Below are 15366 nucleotides of genomic sequence, written 5' to 3' on the forward strand. Positions count from 1 at the left end.
GGCGGACGGGGGCGGGGTGGGCAGGGGGCTGGGGCCTAGGCGGCGCGGGCGCCAGAGGGGAAGGCAAGCCGGCGTCAGAGCTCGAAAAGGACCGGGGGAGGGAGAGGGAGAAGCAGATGGAGGCAGGCCTCGAAGGGAGGATTATTGGGAGGGGGCCGGGGAGACAATGAACTTTTTCCTCTTTCGCTCATAAATCAGAGAAAAGTAAGGGGACGGGGAGCAGGAGCCCCAGGCCCATCTGAAGGGGCACAAGCCCCTGCTTAGAAGGCCTCTGCTTTCCAGGTCCTGCCCACTCAAAGGGTGGGTCCTCGATCCAGGTTTAAGGGGAAGGGATGGAGCCCCCACCTGGCTGCCAGCTCCATGGAGGTGTTCCCAGAGACTGGGGAAGACCAAACATAGCCTGCTGTCTCTAAGCCCAGCGGCCTGATAGCTGTCCTCCCTCACCTCCCTGTGTGTGGCCAGGAGGGTCCAGGTAAGGGGTGGGCAAACTTTCAGTAAAGGGCCAGATAGTAAATATTTTAGACTTGAAGGTTTTAGGGACAGTATCTGTCACAACTCATAAGAAAGCAGTGGTAGACAATTGGAAAGGTGTAAATGCGGCTGTGTTCCAATGAGTATTTATGGACCCTGAGGTTTGAATTTTATATACTTTATATGCTATGGAGTACTATTCTTTTTTTTTCCAACTGTTTAAACATGTAAAAAGCATTCTTAGCTTCTGGGCTATACAAAAATAATGGGCAGGTGGTGCAGTCTCCATCATCCGCCTACCCCATGGCCTCCCAGCAGCTTTTCCCGAGGCTACGGGGAGGGTGTGTCTCGGTACATGGGAGAGAGGGACATCCAGGAAGCCTGGGGACCCTTGCTCCCAGCTACTCCAAAAACTACAGCATCCTTTGAGGCCGGTGAGGGAGCTTGTATGCCCAATGTGCATACATGTAAGGGAGGAGGCATAGTTCTAAGGGGCTTTCTCCCCAGCATGCGGGGTCATAACCTACCCCCACCAAGTCACAGATAGGCAGCTGTGCTCCTGCAGTAAGTGACAAGCCCTTGGCCCTTCCTCCCCCACTCCATCACCTTCCTCTCTCCCCACCCCCTCTTGGTCCCCAACCTGGTGCCACCCACTGATCAAACTGGCCCTTCCATTCCTTTATTTTCCCTTTCCAGCCTTGGGGGACCCTTTTCTCCTGGAAATTGAAGTTATGACCCTTCAGAGGTGACCCAGGAAAGAAGAGATGCAGACATTTGCTCCTTCAGATAAGGGTCCCCTTCAAGGACTTGTGGCGTCTCGCATTGAGACTTACGGGGGCAGGCATCAGGCCTCCAACCAGGGTTCTGCGGGCAATCTCCATTCCCGAAGAGGCCCTGAGCTGGTGAGTCCACGCTGCCCCAAAAGTGACCTGGGTGGGGCAGGAGGGAGGATAGCGAGGCTTTCAAGTCTCTCTTGCAGCTTCATGGGGTGCTCTATTCCTATGCCTCACCCCTGCCTTCTGTCCTGGGTTGTGAGGGAGAGGAGGGCAGTGTTGGGCCAGGCTCTCAGGACTCCATACTCATCCCAGGCAGATAGGTGAAGCCAGGCCCCCAGAGGAGGTGCTGTTAGACAGGTCTGAGGCCTGGACCTGGGGCGGGGGGGGGGCGAGGGGGGAGCGAGAGCGTACCACCTGCTGGGGTGGCACCTCCCAGCCTCCCGCTTCTACTTGGGAGGAGCCTGGGCTCCCTGAGACCTGCTCCCTCTGAGTCAGCACTGAAGGAAGAGCAAAGGTTCAGGGTGTCCCTACTCTGCAAGTGGGGAGGGGTGTGGGGGCCTGCCTTGGCTTCCCCACAGCTTCACCCTCCTGGCCTGCCTCAAATGCCGACCAAGGAAAGGGGTGTGGAGGCCACACAGCCTTTCCCTCAGCCTCCAAGCTTCCCCTTCACCTTGAGGACAGTTCTGCTTCCCACAGGGGGTATCCCCTGCCTTCCTGGAAGAGGATTTGGCCCTGGGAGACAGGGAGGACAGCTGGGGACTCTCCCAGGCTGAGGGCAGGAAAGGAGACTAGGAAGTATGTGGTGTTAGTCAGGCCACAGGCAGATCAAGGAATGTGACCAGGCCTGCCCAGGAGGAGACTTGTGGCCATGGTCTCAATCTCTCATGAGGAAGCACAGCCACTCCTAACTGGAAGGGACACGGGCTGCACGCCCCTGGGGAGGAGGCCGCACATGTGTGTGCCCTCATCCCCACATGCGAGGGAAGCCGTTCCCCACGCAGGGGAAGCTGGGAGGGGCCATGCATGGCAGCCCGCGGGACAGGGAGTGACATGTGAGTGGGCGGACCCTGGGGGACACCCACATCAGAGCCCAGGCGTGTAGGTGCCTGTGCTCCTGCTCTCGAGGAGGCCCCCACTTCTGCCCCTGGGCCCACTAGGGGAGCCAAGGTGGCATGCCCCTGCGCAGCCCAGCTTGGCCGCTCTGGCAGCAGCTGCTGTGACTCAGAGCACAAGTGACTCACCCCAAACTGGTTTGAGGGGAGAGGTGAGCCAGCCCCACTTACAGGGGTAGGGGACACCATTTGGAGTCAAGCCTGGCCCTCACAACCTCTCTGGGACTTCTGGGAGAAGGGAGGCCCCCTAAGAACTTACCCCACTCTTCCTCCTCCTCCAGGATCCTGGTCGCCGACGCCTCCAAGGCCACATCCCCTTTGTCAAGGGTTCTGGCCAGGTCCAAGGCGTGTCTCCCCTGAAGTTTCGAGAACTAGAGCCCGAGAAGAGACATGGAGGCCATTTTGGGCCTGGCCCACCACACTCCCCCAAACTCAAGGTAAGGGGTCCCTCCTCCCATCCCCATGCTCACAGCCCAAGCTGTAGTGTCCCCCACAGACAATCAGAGCGGAGAGCGTGGCCAGCGCCTCCAAGAAGCTGGATTTGGTTCTGTGGAGAGACCCTCTCAGGGATGCATCCGCAAGCCACGCTGCCTCATAAAAGCGTCCGCTTTATAGGCAAATGTCAAAATGTTGCCTGAGACCACTGGTTCCCTGGTCTCCACGTTCAGGTCCCTCTGAAGGGACCTCAGGGGTTTCAGAAGAGCCCTGGAAAGTATCTTTCTGGTTAGGGAGCCTAGGTCAGACTCCTCCGTCAGGCACCTTTCTGCAGACCAAGGTACCTCTGTACCCTTGTCCCAGCAACACCCTTTCCCCTATCCCCCCAGGCTTCCACGTCCCCACTCACAGACAGTGCTACTTGCCACCTCCCATTCCCAGGCACACACACGCATACACGCCCAAGTGCACACACATACATACGCACACAGGTGCGTGCTGTAGCCATCCCCAGGCCAGGGGTCTGTGTGCCCAGGACAAGGCCAGGACTGATCCCCTTTTCGGCCCCCCCAGGAAGTCACCAAGGCCCGTGAGCTGGAGGTGAGGCTGCATACATTCAGCATGTTTGGGATGCCCCGCCTGCCCCCTGAGGACCGGCGGCACTGGGAGATAGGAGAGGACAGCGACAGTGGCCTGGTCATTGAGAAGTCCTGGAAGGAGCTGGTGCCTGTACACAAGGTGGACCTGGAACACAGCGTCTGTCCCTGCGGTGTTATAGACACACATACACACTTCACCTGCGCCCTGGAAGAGGGAAAGCCCTTGGGAAGTGGGGTCACATGGGGAACGTGTTTGGAGACATCTTGCTCTAGGTTCACCTCCTGGTGCTGCCACTTACTAGGAGACAGGAAACCTCTCTGGGCCTCAGGCGCTTCATCTATAAAATGGGGATAACACTACCTACACGTTTGAGGATTAAAAGTTCATCGTCTACAAAGTAAATCTAGTAGCATTTAACAGGGGCAGCTGCCGTTCTTGCCATCATTCCCCAACTGAACCAGCACTGCCCCCTCCCCAGGAGATGAGCCGAGAGCTTTGCCACCAACAGGAAGCGCTTTGGGAGCTGCTGACCACCGAGCTGGTCTACGTGCGCAAGCTCAAGATCATGACCAACGTGAGCTTCCTCCGGCTCCGGCCCAGGCCCCCGCCTCAGCCATCCTCGCAGCTGCTTTGCATGGTCCCCCACTCCCTGGGGCCAGGAAGGGAGAGCCATGGGGGGTGGGGGGAAGGGAGGACAGGTAACCAAGAGATCCCCCCACTGGAGACCTGCCAGGGATCTTGGGAAGCAGGTTAGCAGTGGTGAAGCTGGGGTGGGGATACGTTGAAGGGCTAGGTTGGGGTCCCCAGAGGAGGTCAGCTGCTAACACCCTTGGCCTTCCCTGCCTCCAGCTCCTGGCCGCCGGCCTGCTGAACTTGCAGCGAGTGGGACTGCTGACCGAGGTGAGTGGGCACTCAGGAGGACCCAGCACATCCCAAGCTCTGAAGCCACAGAGTGGGGGTGGGCTCTCAGAGAGCCCCCCAGGCTACTCTGTCCGCATTCCCACGGCCCCGTTTTCCAGGACACCCCCTGCCTTCCGACTCCCCTTCCTGCTCTAGACCCCAAGCAAGCTGGCCTCTGCTCTTTTCCAGGACTCAGCAGAGCTCAGCCCAAGTGCCAGAGGAGTAGAAGGGAAAGCCCCAGCCCCTTAGATCTCTCAGCTCCCCTGCAAGTTTCATCATGGCCCCACCCTCCACCAGCCAAGCTTATGGGTCCTTGCCTGTCCACAGCCAGCCTTGTGACCTGCCAAGGCCAGTGGCTGAGTTCTGCTCCCCCTCCAGGTATCAGCTGAGACCCTGTTTGGAAATGTCCCCAACCTGATTCGAGCCCACAACAGCTTTTGGGAGGAGGTGCTGGGGCCCACTCTGGAGGAGACTCGAGCCTCAGGCCAGCCTCTGGACCCTGTCAGCCTGCAAAATGGCTTCTTGACGGTGAGCCATGGCAAAGGGCCACATCTGGCTGGGGTGGGCCTGGGAGGGCCCAGAGAGGTCCTGTCTGCAGGGTATGCCTCTGGCATTTGAACTCTTCTATGACTTGAGGGGGTCTGAGGGCACAGCCTCCACCCCAGAATATCACCTCACCTCCTGCCCTTCATTCCACAAGTATGACCTGTGTCCCAAAGGTTCTTTGGTCTTTTGGTGACTCTTTTGAAATGAAATGCAGCTATCTCAGGGAAGGGTTATACCTAATCTCTTAACTACAAAATCTTACTTCTTAGCCAGAGATTCATTGCCAAACAGCTGGGAGGAGAATGGGGCCTAACCAAGGCATCCCCTAGGTGACAGGGGGAGGGGACGTAAAAGGCTCCAGGGCACCCAGAGCATGAAGATATGTGAGAAAAGAAAGCAAGAGGCCTGGGGTCAGACTTTCTTCCACAATTTTACCCAACCAGGAAGGGCCTTGAAGAACTGGAATGGGGTACAGTGGTAGGGGGCTTGTCTTCTGGGAGCCATAGGCAGTCCCCATCCCCAGGAGCAGGGCTTCTGGGCAAGCCTCAGGTCACTAGCCACCACCTGTGTGAAACAGGACCTGCAGGGTCCTGAAAACATTCCAGCTGAATTATTGATGATGGGAGAGTACGTCGCGAGCGGCAGGGCACAGCAGGGGCAGGGCATGGGGGCTCAGAGAGTGGCAGTAGGTCTGCCCCTGGGACCTCAGTTTCTCCCTGCAATCCAGAGAGAGGGACTGGCAGTCACGGGTGGGGGAGAGCATCGTGGGGGCTAAGGATTGGCGGGAGCTAGACTAAGGNGTGAAGCGGATCATGGCTTACGCCCGGGAGCAGCAGGACAATAATCCTCTCTTCCACGCTTTTGTGCAGGTGGGAGAGGGGGTGCCGGGAAGGGGGCTGGGGGGGACCCTAGACAGCCAGGTCATCCCTGATCTCCAGCTGGGTCCGGGGCCTAGGCTGTCATCGGAATGGGACAACAGGGGGCTTGCAGACTCCCGACCCCCCGCCCTCTGCTGGCAGTGGTGTGAGAAGCACAAGCTCGCGGGGAGACAGACGCTGGGTGACCTCCTCATCAAGCCCCACCAGCGCATCACCAAGTACCCACTGCTGCTCCAGGCTGTGCTCAAGAGGAGTCCTGAGGCGCACGCCCGAGACGCCCTGAAAGCCATGGTAGGGGGGCGTGGCAAGGCCATGCCCTTGGGAGCTGGGGACTGGAGTGTGGGAACTGATTTCCAGGAACTCTTAAGGGTCTCTTTTCTCATGTGTATGTGGCAGCGTGGCACCGGCTGGCTGCCCGCGTTGTCATTAATTGGGGGAGACATACAGGGTAAGGAGCTGAGCTGCTCCTCCTTCCACACCCCGCCCATCACCTAGATTGCCGCTGTGGAGTCATTCCTGCGACACATCAATCAACAGGTCCGCCAGGGCGAAGAGCGGGAGAGCCTGGTGGCTGCCGCCCAACGCATCGGGCCCTACGAAGTGCTGGAAACGTCCAGTGAGGAGGTGGAGAAGGTGAGGGAGGGCAGAGGGAAGGACGCTTAGAACAAGCAAGGTCCCCAGGGAAACAATGAACCAGAGGCCTGGAGGGTAAGGGACAGAGGGGCCACAGAGGAGCCGTGCCCATCACTCCTTCCCCATGAGGAGGGCCTAAGGGGAAGAGGGCCTAAGGGGTGGAGTTCCAAAGAGTGAGAAGGAATTACTGGATGCCTCCTCTCCCTCCAAGAGGTCAAGGATGAGAAGGGAAGGTGCCTGTGACAGAACAAAGACCCACCGTGGCTGGGACGGGAGGCAGCCCTGCCCAGCCCCATGATCTTCCCCACCCCGTGTCCCTCAGAACCTGCGTCCGTTCTGCACCCTGGACCTGACATCCCCCATGCTGGGGGTTGCTTCTGAGCACACCAGGCAGCTGCTGTTGGAGGGACCCGTGCGAGTGAAGGAGGGGCGAGAAGGGAAGGTGAGGGGCTATGGGGAAGCTTGGAGAAGATGGGAGGTAGATTGAAGAGAAGGCAGGGATGCCGGGAGACAGAATTAGAGTCAGAAAAGCTGGAAATGGGCAAAGAGGTGTGTTTGTGTGTGTGTCTGTCTGTGTGTGTGTGAGTTGGGAGGAGGACATGGCGTGACTAAGCTCTCCTTGTTTGTATGCCCCTGAGTCAGCCACGTTCCCTGCTTACAAAGGAGAGATGGGACCAATGACACCCCTTCCAGCTCTAGCACTCCACAGTTGTGCACTTGTGCCCTGTGCACATGTGTATCCATGCACACACACCACGCAGGAACCTGATCCGTGTCCCGCCCTTCGCCTGCTCCGGCTGACCCTTGTCTCTTTCTCCTGCACGTGCCTCCCAGCTGGACGTGTACCTCTTCCTCTTCTCTGACGTGCTCCTGGTGACCAAGCCCCCACGCAAGGCAGACAAAGCCAAGGTCATCCGCCCCCCACTCATGCTGGAGAAGCTTGTGTGCCGACCACTACGAGACCCTAGTATGTCTCTCCTGTGGGGCCCTTTTCCTTCTCCTTTCCTCTTGGCAAGGGGAAGGAGCAGTCAGGATGGGTGTCAAATAAGGTCTAGCCCTTTAGCTGACCTTCTCCTCCATCCAGATAGCTTCCTGGTGATCCATCTCACTGAATTCCAGTGTGTCTCCAGTGCCCTCATCGTGCACTGTCCCACTGCTACAGACCGTGCCCAGTGGCTAGAGAAGACCCAGCAGGCCCAGGTATGTGAAAGCCAGAAGTGGGGAGGGATGGAGGGATCCTCAGAGGTCAGAGATGGGAGCACAAGAGGGAAGGAGGAAGAGAAAGAGGCTGGGATGGATGCAGGTTGAGTCTGGTTCAGCCCTCCGGAGGGAGACACAGCCTTGACCATCCACAAAATCAGGAAAGAAAGCCTTTGGCAAGCGACTATGCCAGTCACCGGGAAAGCCCAAGACAGCATCCCTAAAGGTTTTTACACTCTGAAACAATAATCTTCTGAACTTCGTCTTCCATTCAACATTAGTGGAGCACTTGCTGGGTGCAGGCACTGGCCGGGTGCTAGGGTCTCAGAAAAGAATGAAGCAGGGAACACGTTCTACAGCCTAGCTAGACATGTTAGTATACAAATAATGGAAACACGTACACAAAATGGAACTATGACCAAGAAGGGAGTAATTCATTCTGTCTGGTGGGTTGGTTGGGAAAGCGACAGTGCAGACGGAAGGACGCTGAGACACCTTCACATGTGGCTATTGTCTGAGCACCATTTGTGGGGATATCTAGGAGTTCATAAGGGGAACAAGTATGGGAAAGAAGGGTATTCCAAATGGAGAAGCAGAATGTGTAAATGTGGGAAACATGAAACATCATGTGTGTAGAGAGAACCACTGGCCTAGTGGTTCATATTACCAGGATACAAAGTCCAAGGGCAGATATAGTGGCGGAGAGGCTGGGAGGTAGGTACTAGCAGAGCGTGCCTACTGGTGGATGCTATGCTAAGGAACTTGAACTTCGTCCTATAGATGACAAGGAACAAGTGACGGTATATAACAGGGCAGATTTATGCAATAACAGCTAAAGGAATTCCAAAGATCCAAATGGAGCTGAACTAGTTACCACAAACTTAATGGCTTAAAGCAACAGAAACTTATTCCCTCACAGTTCTGGAAGCAAGAAGTTGGAAATCAAAGTGTCAGCAAGCCCACATTTCCTCTCCAAGACTCTAGGGGAGAATCCTTCCTTGCCTCTTCCGGCTTCTGGTGGCTTCAGGTGTTCCTTAGCTTGTGACCGTCTCACTCCAATCTCTGCCTCTGTCTTCATGTGGTCTTCCTCTCTGTATGTCTCTGTGTCCAAATCCCCCACTCCTGTCTCTTATGCAGACACCAGTCATTAGATTCAGAGCCCACCCTAAAGCCAGGATGATGTCATCTTGAGATCCTTAACTGAAGATATTTGCACATTGGCAAAGACCCATTTTCCAAATAAGGTCACATTCGCATGTTCTGGGGGTGAGGACCTAGACATATCTTTCTGGGACCACTATTCAACCCACCACTGGAGCAGAATGGCCAAAGAGTAAAAGCTTTAAATTGGCCTTTTAAGGCTAGGGAAGACCATGAGCAGAAAAATCAAGGGAGCAGTTGGGTTGGATTATTTTGGGGACAATGACCATGTCTGTCTAAGTCTGCCGCAAAGGGTTTGTGTGAGCAAATGGTGAGAGTCCAGGTTCTACAGGACCCACAAGAGCTACAGAAGAGCGTGGGTAGGACAAGGTTGAATGGAATGGGTTGACAAGAGAGAACCACCATAGATTCTTGAGCAAGGGAATGCCATGGTGAAATCAGTGTGTTCGTCTTGAATGGACAGCTGGCAGGGTGATAGGTGGGCTGGAGGAGGGAGACATTGGTGGCAGGAGATTTACTGTACTGGTTTGGGTGTGAAATACAGTTGTTTAGTGCCATATTCTTAGGGACATGTTGCAAAAAAGGGGGGAAAAATTGTGTGCGGGGTGGAGGTAGAGAAAGGAACTAAAGAAGAAAAAAGAGACAGGTGAGCCTTTGGGAGACTGTGGTTAAAAGCCTATACTGAATGCAAGAACTGGTTCAGACACTAGTTCTACCTCTTCCTAGCTGGGTGACCTTGGGTGAGTTATGTGGCCCCCCCTAAGCTGCCATTTCTTCACCTGCAGTGGACATAAATAATAACAGTCCTTGCCTCTTGGGGAAGAGTCAAAGAAGTCATTCTGATTAAGCAGGCAGCATACTGCCAGCTCTAGGTAAACGCTCCCGGTGCAGGTCACAGGTTAGGAAGGACAAAGCATGATTTCCTTCCCAAAGTTCCCATTTGAAAGATCGCTTTGGCAATGGAACCCCTGAATGAAATGAAATCTTACAAGGAGAGAAACCTGTTGGATTAGTTGTTGTTTCCTGGGAGGGGTGGGTCTAGGGTACTTTAGTTTTAAGCAGGAGCACTTTGAAAATGATGTAGTGGGCGATAGCCAAGTGGAGATATCTTAGGGGCTTTGGGAAGGATAGAAACACACCCCCGGGGTTCAGGTGAAGACAAAGGATGAACTATGAAAGTTGCTAAGAGAATAGATCTTTAAAGTTCTTACCACAAGAGAAAATAAACCACATTTTCGTAAAGTGTATGGTGACAGATGTTAACTAGACTTACTGAGGTGATTATTTTGTAATATATACAAATATTGGATCATTACTCTGTATACCTGAAACTAATATAATGTTATATGTCAATTATATATACCTCAATTACCACAAAAAAAGGCATTCTGAGCAAGGAAAGACTATTTCTAAAGAATGCAACTTCATTATTTTTACAGCTTAGATCAAATTAGTGGTTCTCATAGGCCTTGCTCTATGAATAGATAATAATGATTTGTCATCGACACATTAGGTCATTAGGGCTTCTGGAACTTGTGGAAATAGTCTTGTTCTTTAAACAATTTTTAAATGAGCATTCTTCCTGCAAGCTTATCTATAATACAGCATCATAATGTGGGGAGCTGATTTAAGAAAAGGAAATTCAGAGCTTTAGTTTCTGTTTAAATAGTGTGTTGAAAACTATGTTAGGAGAGTAAAAAATAAATATGAGGATTTTGCCATTAAAAAAAAAAGAGAGAAGAATGAAAGACAAAACCTCAAGATCTTGTGTCTTTCAGCCCTGCAGGACTGCCACTTCCTTGAATACCTAAACAAGCCACAGGGCTCCCCAGGCAGGGCACCAGGTGGGGGGCCCTTACTGGAGCTCCTTTCCTTCACCACCCCACTGTCAGAACTTTTTCTTCTTCCTTTGGTTTGCAGTCCCAAGATGACACCCCCCCACCTCCCTTTAGAACCACCAGGGGACCACTACAAACTGTTAGGATTTTATTCCAACTAGTTTACCTTCAGAAGTCTCACTCCTGGCTAACAGGGGAAAGGAGGTCACTTCTGATACATAACCAAGCAGTGCACCAGCTCCCTGGCCTCACTTAGCAAAACAAAGAGCAAAGAAACTGAAATTTGTTTGTCCTCTATTGTCTCACATCAAATTCTTAAAGAAAACTGCTCTCTATTGCCACCAGTCTTTGTAAACTGATGAGGACTGTAGAATATCTGTTGCTCCCCTTGATAGAGCAACCGCTGGGGATGGGACTACTACTTTCTCCCCTTCACAGAAGTGTAGGTATAGATTTATTCCCCGCAGGTCTAGCCTGGGCAGCTTAGACTTTTAGAAAAAAATGAGCTTCTCCAGGGAAGAAAGACTAAATCCTGGGAAATGTCCATCCTTAGGGACTGAGAAGAGGAAAAGGGAACCAGTGATGGGAACAAAACAAGCTGTCAGAGACAAAGGTCAAAAAATGACCAGAAGGGAGACTGAAGCAGAGCTGAGGGAATAGCCGGAGCCCAGCTCTCACCTGTTCTCTGTGTTCTTACAGGAGTTATGTCACCTTTGCAACCCCAGTCCCCATCTGTGATAGTGATAGTGGGCACTACCATGCAGGAGAGGTGAGACAATTATTGTTGCTCCTTGGCATGAGGCCCAGCACTTAATGGGCGCTCCATAAATGTTTGTTATTGTCATCATTAGAAGACAGTGGTGGTCAGTGGCACCTGGGCAGGGCTATGTGCTGACTGGGGAAAGGACTCACAGCTGCTGTTCAGAGTCCATGGGCACCTTGAGAGATCCGTGTTAGTCCATTTGGGGAACTTTGGGAGGAATAGATGAATCTAGGAGCAAACCCAGAGGCAGCAGCGGAAGAAGAGGAGTTTCCTGTCAAGGCTGTGCTCTCCACCAGAGCAAAGGAAGAAGAATCCTGCTGGGGGAGCCCTCCCTTCCTCTTCTTGGCTTCGTGGAGGGGTCACATTTTGGCTCAGGCACCAATTTCCTCTTCCCTTCCCAACTTGTCTCTCCTCTTACCCAAGCTGAGAAGATCCTCCCAGGGTTGCTAGAGAGGCTTTGGGGTGTCTGGGAGGACCTCAAACAGCCCCATTCCCTGGTGCCTTAGGTCCCCTCCCTCCCTGCTTTCTCCTATAGTTGGGCCAGGGGCACATTTAGTGGAAATACTTGTATTACCCCACCCCCTCCTTCCCATTCTTTCCTTCCACACACCATCCCCATCCTGGACTTCCCAAACACTCAATTGAACTTGGGTCATATGGGGCCAAGGGCATGGCATCTCAGCTGGACAAGCAGGCTGCTCCAGCTCCACCCTGGCCCCATGAACGACTCCGCCCACTGTCCTTAGTTCTTCTTCCATCCCACATTGGAGAGGAGGGAGGAGGTCATAAGACCTGGCCCTGGTTTGCGGGTTTCCTACCCCCAGGCACCATCATCCTTTGCTCTGGCCGACTGACTAGTCTTTTGAGACTGCTAAGAATCTTTGCACTGTTTTGTCACCCACGAGACTGAGGGACTAGAGACCCAGAGAAAGGAAACTTGCAATATAAACCTGATGCCATTTTCCTGTCCCGGTCCATCCATTTCTCCAACATGTCTCTTGTCCTGACCCAGCCACCCGCTGTGCTTCGGGAAAGGCTTGGGAAGGTCCAAGGTCCAGGAGTTGCTGGTTCACATACCTCAGGCTGGGGAGATTAGCAAAATATTTAACAATCAGTACAGCACGGTCCTTATCCAATCAGAGTGGAGCATCTTGGGGGTGTGGGAGGTGTCCTAGAGGTCCCCTGCTGTGCCATGTTATCCCTCTAGCCGCTGGATCTTGAGGGATGGGGTAGTCCTAGGGAAGGGAAGCAGGAGGCTCAGTAGCAGCCCTTTGCTTACCAGTTATGGAAGGACTCCAATATTTTAACTATGATGTGGCCATACCAGTGACCACTGCTATCAGAGCTGCCCACAGCTGCCACCAGCACCTCCCTTTTGCCCAGCCTCTGCCTTCAACCTCTCTGCAGGTTCTGCTGCCTTCCCTCCTCCTCCCCAAGTAAATGTTGACCTTTAGCAACTCTTCACCCTTTAAGGCTGCCCTTCAAAACAGTGCAGTTGCTGAACAAGAACTCAAAGAGAAGGCCCAGTCCCGTGGGACCTTGAGCGAAAGCCTTTGTCTCTCTAGGTCTTGTTTCCTCATCTGTAAAACGGGCTAATATCCATGCTGTCCACCCTGCAGGGTGACGGTGTGTATCAAATGACCACATGCATGTGGAGGTGCCCTGTAAGCCACTTCCCAGATGTCCCTACTTGACTCTGAGGGCACCTGTGTGAAAATGTTGAGAGAAGAAGACAGAAAATATAGTGTATCCTCTCTCCATTCCTCTTGCAATGGTCTTGCTTTCATCTCTGAAGGACAACAGAGCAGAAAAGCCTGACTCTGTCCACCCCGGTGGCAGGACTAACTTGAGGCCCAGCACCATTCAGAACACTTGCATTGCCATCAACATCTATCAGGGAGGGCTTCCGAAAGGAGGGGACAGACTGGATAGAGGGCTTGCAAAGGGGGCACGAGAAGCAGGAAGAACTGGCAAGCAAGAAAAGGGGCCTCCTGTTCACCCCACCCACCCCAAGAGCCAGCTCGAGAGTTCAAATTCTGGCTCCATCCCACTGTCTTTTGCTTCATGACCTTGGCAGTTACTTATCCTGAGTTTTTCCATAGTAAAGTGGGAGTAACAAATGATATCTGCCTCATAGGCTTCATAATATATTCATCATCTGTGAAGATTAAATGAATTAATGTCTACAGAGCACTTAGCACAAGTCTGGCATACAGCAAGTCACAATAATGGAGAGCTCTTAATGAAAGTATGCCCATCCCAGGTCACCCTGCAAAAGCTGAAGGCAGAGGAATACGTCCAACAGAAGAGGGAGCTCCTGGCTCTCTATCGGGACCAGGACCAGGAGTCCCCAGGCACCCGGCCCTCCACGCCTTCCCCAGAGGGCTCTCAGAACAGTGCAGAAGGGAGGTAAGACCCACAAGGCCAACAAGTCTTTCAGTGTAGGGGGGTGCAGACAGGGAGAGGGCAAAGAGGAACCCACAAGACAGAGAAATGTCAACATAGCTTTTGGGGGCATTGGGAATAGATTGAGGAACCCAGGCTCTGAGTTGGAGTAGAACAGGGTTGGCACCAGCCATGCAAAGGGCCACATGGGCAAGCCTAGGGGGTTAGTCAGTCTATGCTTGCCAGGGTGAAGGAAACAGACACAAGCGACGTGAGCTCCCAAGAGGAGCGGGCTCCCCAGGCCAGGGATGGAGAGGGAAAGCCAATATGGATTTGCAGAATATTCCAGCTGCAGGGATCCAGTGAGTCCAAATCCCCAGAGAGGGCGAGAGGTTCATTCACAGCAACAGCTGTTCAGCAGAATGGTTAAGGAGAAAAAGATCCAGCCCTGGGAGATAACCTTAAGGGGGCTCAGGAATCCTTCAGCAAATACCTGAGCACCTGCTTGATACAAAGTCCTGGCCCAAGTGCTGTGGCTAAAATGCCTTAGAGGAGCTTTCAGTCTAGCCAGCAAGATGAGAAAATAATCATAGGGTGTAAAGTTGATACCGAAGTAAGTTTGGAGGAGGGGCCATTTTTGGATGGGATGAGACTTCCTGGACTTGAACTTGACCCCTCAGCACTGGACTCTGACCATTTACCATTACTATGACTTGTAGGACTCCTGAGTTCTCAACCATCATCCCCCACCTGGTGGTGACAGAAGACACAGATGAAGACTCTCCCTTGGTACCAGATGATGCCTCAGACTCGGGCTACGGCACCCTGATCCCAGGCTCCCCCAAGGGGCCCCACTGTGTGAGCCGTCTACGCCCACAGGCCCTTCGGCGTGACCCTCGCCTCACCTTCTCCACCCTGGACCTCCGAGATGTTCCACTGCGCCCTCAACCTCCTAACCCCCAAGCTCCCCAACGCCGAAGCGCCCCTGAACTGCCAAGGGAAGTTATCCAAAGAGGAAGCAGCCTTCCCAGGGGATATCCACCAACCTGGTCTGAGGAAGAAGATGGGACCTCAGTGGGAGGGAATGTGGTAGCAGAAACCTTGCATCGGGCCCGACTTTGGGGACAGCTCCCCGCATCCCCGACCCACACAGACTCTGCTGGAGAAAGCCCCTGGGAGTCCTCAGGGGATGAGGAAGAGGGAGAACCTGGCTGCACCCCCTCCTCCCGCCCCCTCCGGGCTGAGGATATGCTCAGAGAGATCCGGGAAGAACTGGCCAGCCAAAGGATCGAGGGCATCCCCGAGCCTGGGAACAGCAGGCCTCGGAAGCTGACCCGGGGCCAACTGCAGAGGATGCGAGGGCCCTACATCATCCAGCTGGACACCCCCCTGTCCACATCGTAAGAGCTGAAGGGAGGGTGGCCTGGGAGGGGGCAAAGAAGGCGGTATGGAGTGGGAGGGGGTGCCAGAGTAGGAAGTGGGTGGGGTGGAGTCAGTATAGAAGGAGGGTAATACCAGAGCAGAGGCCAAGGCAAGGAAGGGCTCTTAGCCTCACTCTTCATCCCACATCTGACTTGACCTAACACCCACCTCCTTTCTTTTCAGAGACGTGTGAGGAACACTCAGGACCATTGGCATTTCTCCCAGAGGAAATCTCTCCCCAAGAGT

At 53.8% G+C, this 15366-nt stretch overlaps 1 protein-coding gene across 1 annotated transcript; it reads left to right on the top strand.

The window, feature by feature from the left end:
* Positions 1 to 88: 88 nt before the first annotated feature.
* PLEKHG6 (pleckstrin homology and RhoGEF domain containing G6) lies at positions 89 to 15102 on the top strand. Its single transcript, XM_034645978.1, has 15 exons — positions 89 to 472; positions 1168 to 1373; positions 2641 to 2796; positions 3368 to 3532; positions 3873 to 3968; positions 4244 to 4294; positions 4673 to 4910; positions 5639 to 5709; positions 5860 to 6009; positions 6214 to 6351; positions 6674 to 6793; positions 7186 to 7318; positions 7436 to 7551; positions 13577 to 13722; positions 14418 to 15102. Exons 2-15 carry the CDS (start codon positions 1236 to 1238, stop codon positions 15100 to 15102), a joined length of 2403 nt encoding a protein of 800 aa, XP_034501869.1. The 5' UTR covers positions 89 to 472; positions 1168 to 1235.
* Positions 15103 to 15366: the final 264 nt, after the last annotated feature.

The sequence above is a fragment of the Ailuropoda melanoleuca genome, chromosome 16, assembly GCF_002007445.2.
Source record: "Ailuropoda melanoleuca isolate Jingjing chromosome 16, ASM200744v2, whole genome shotgun sequence".
Taxonomy (NCBI): Eukaryota; Metazoa; Chordata; class Mammalia; order Carnivora; family Ursidae; genus Ailuropoda; species Ailuropoda melanoleuca.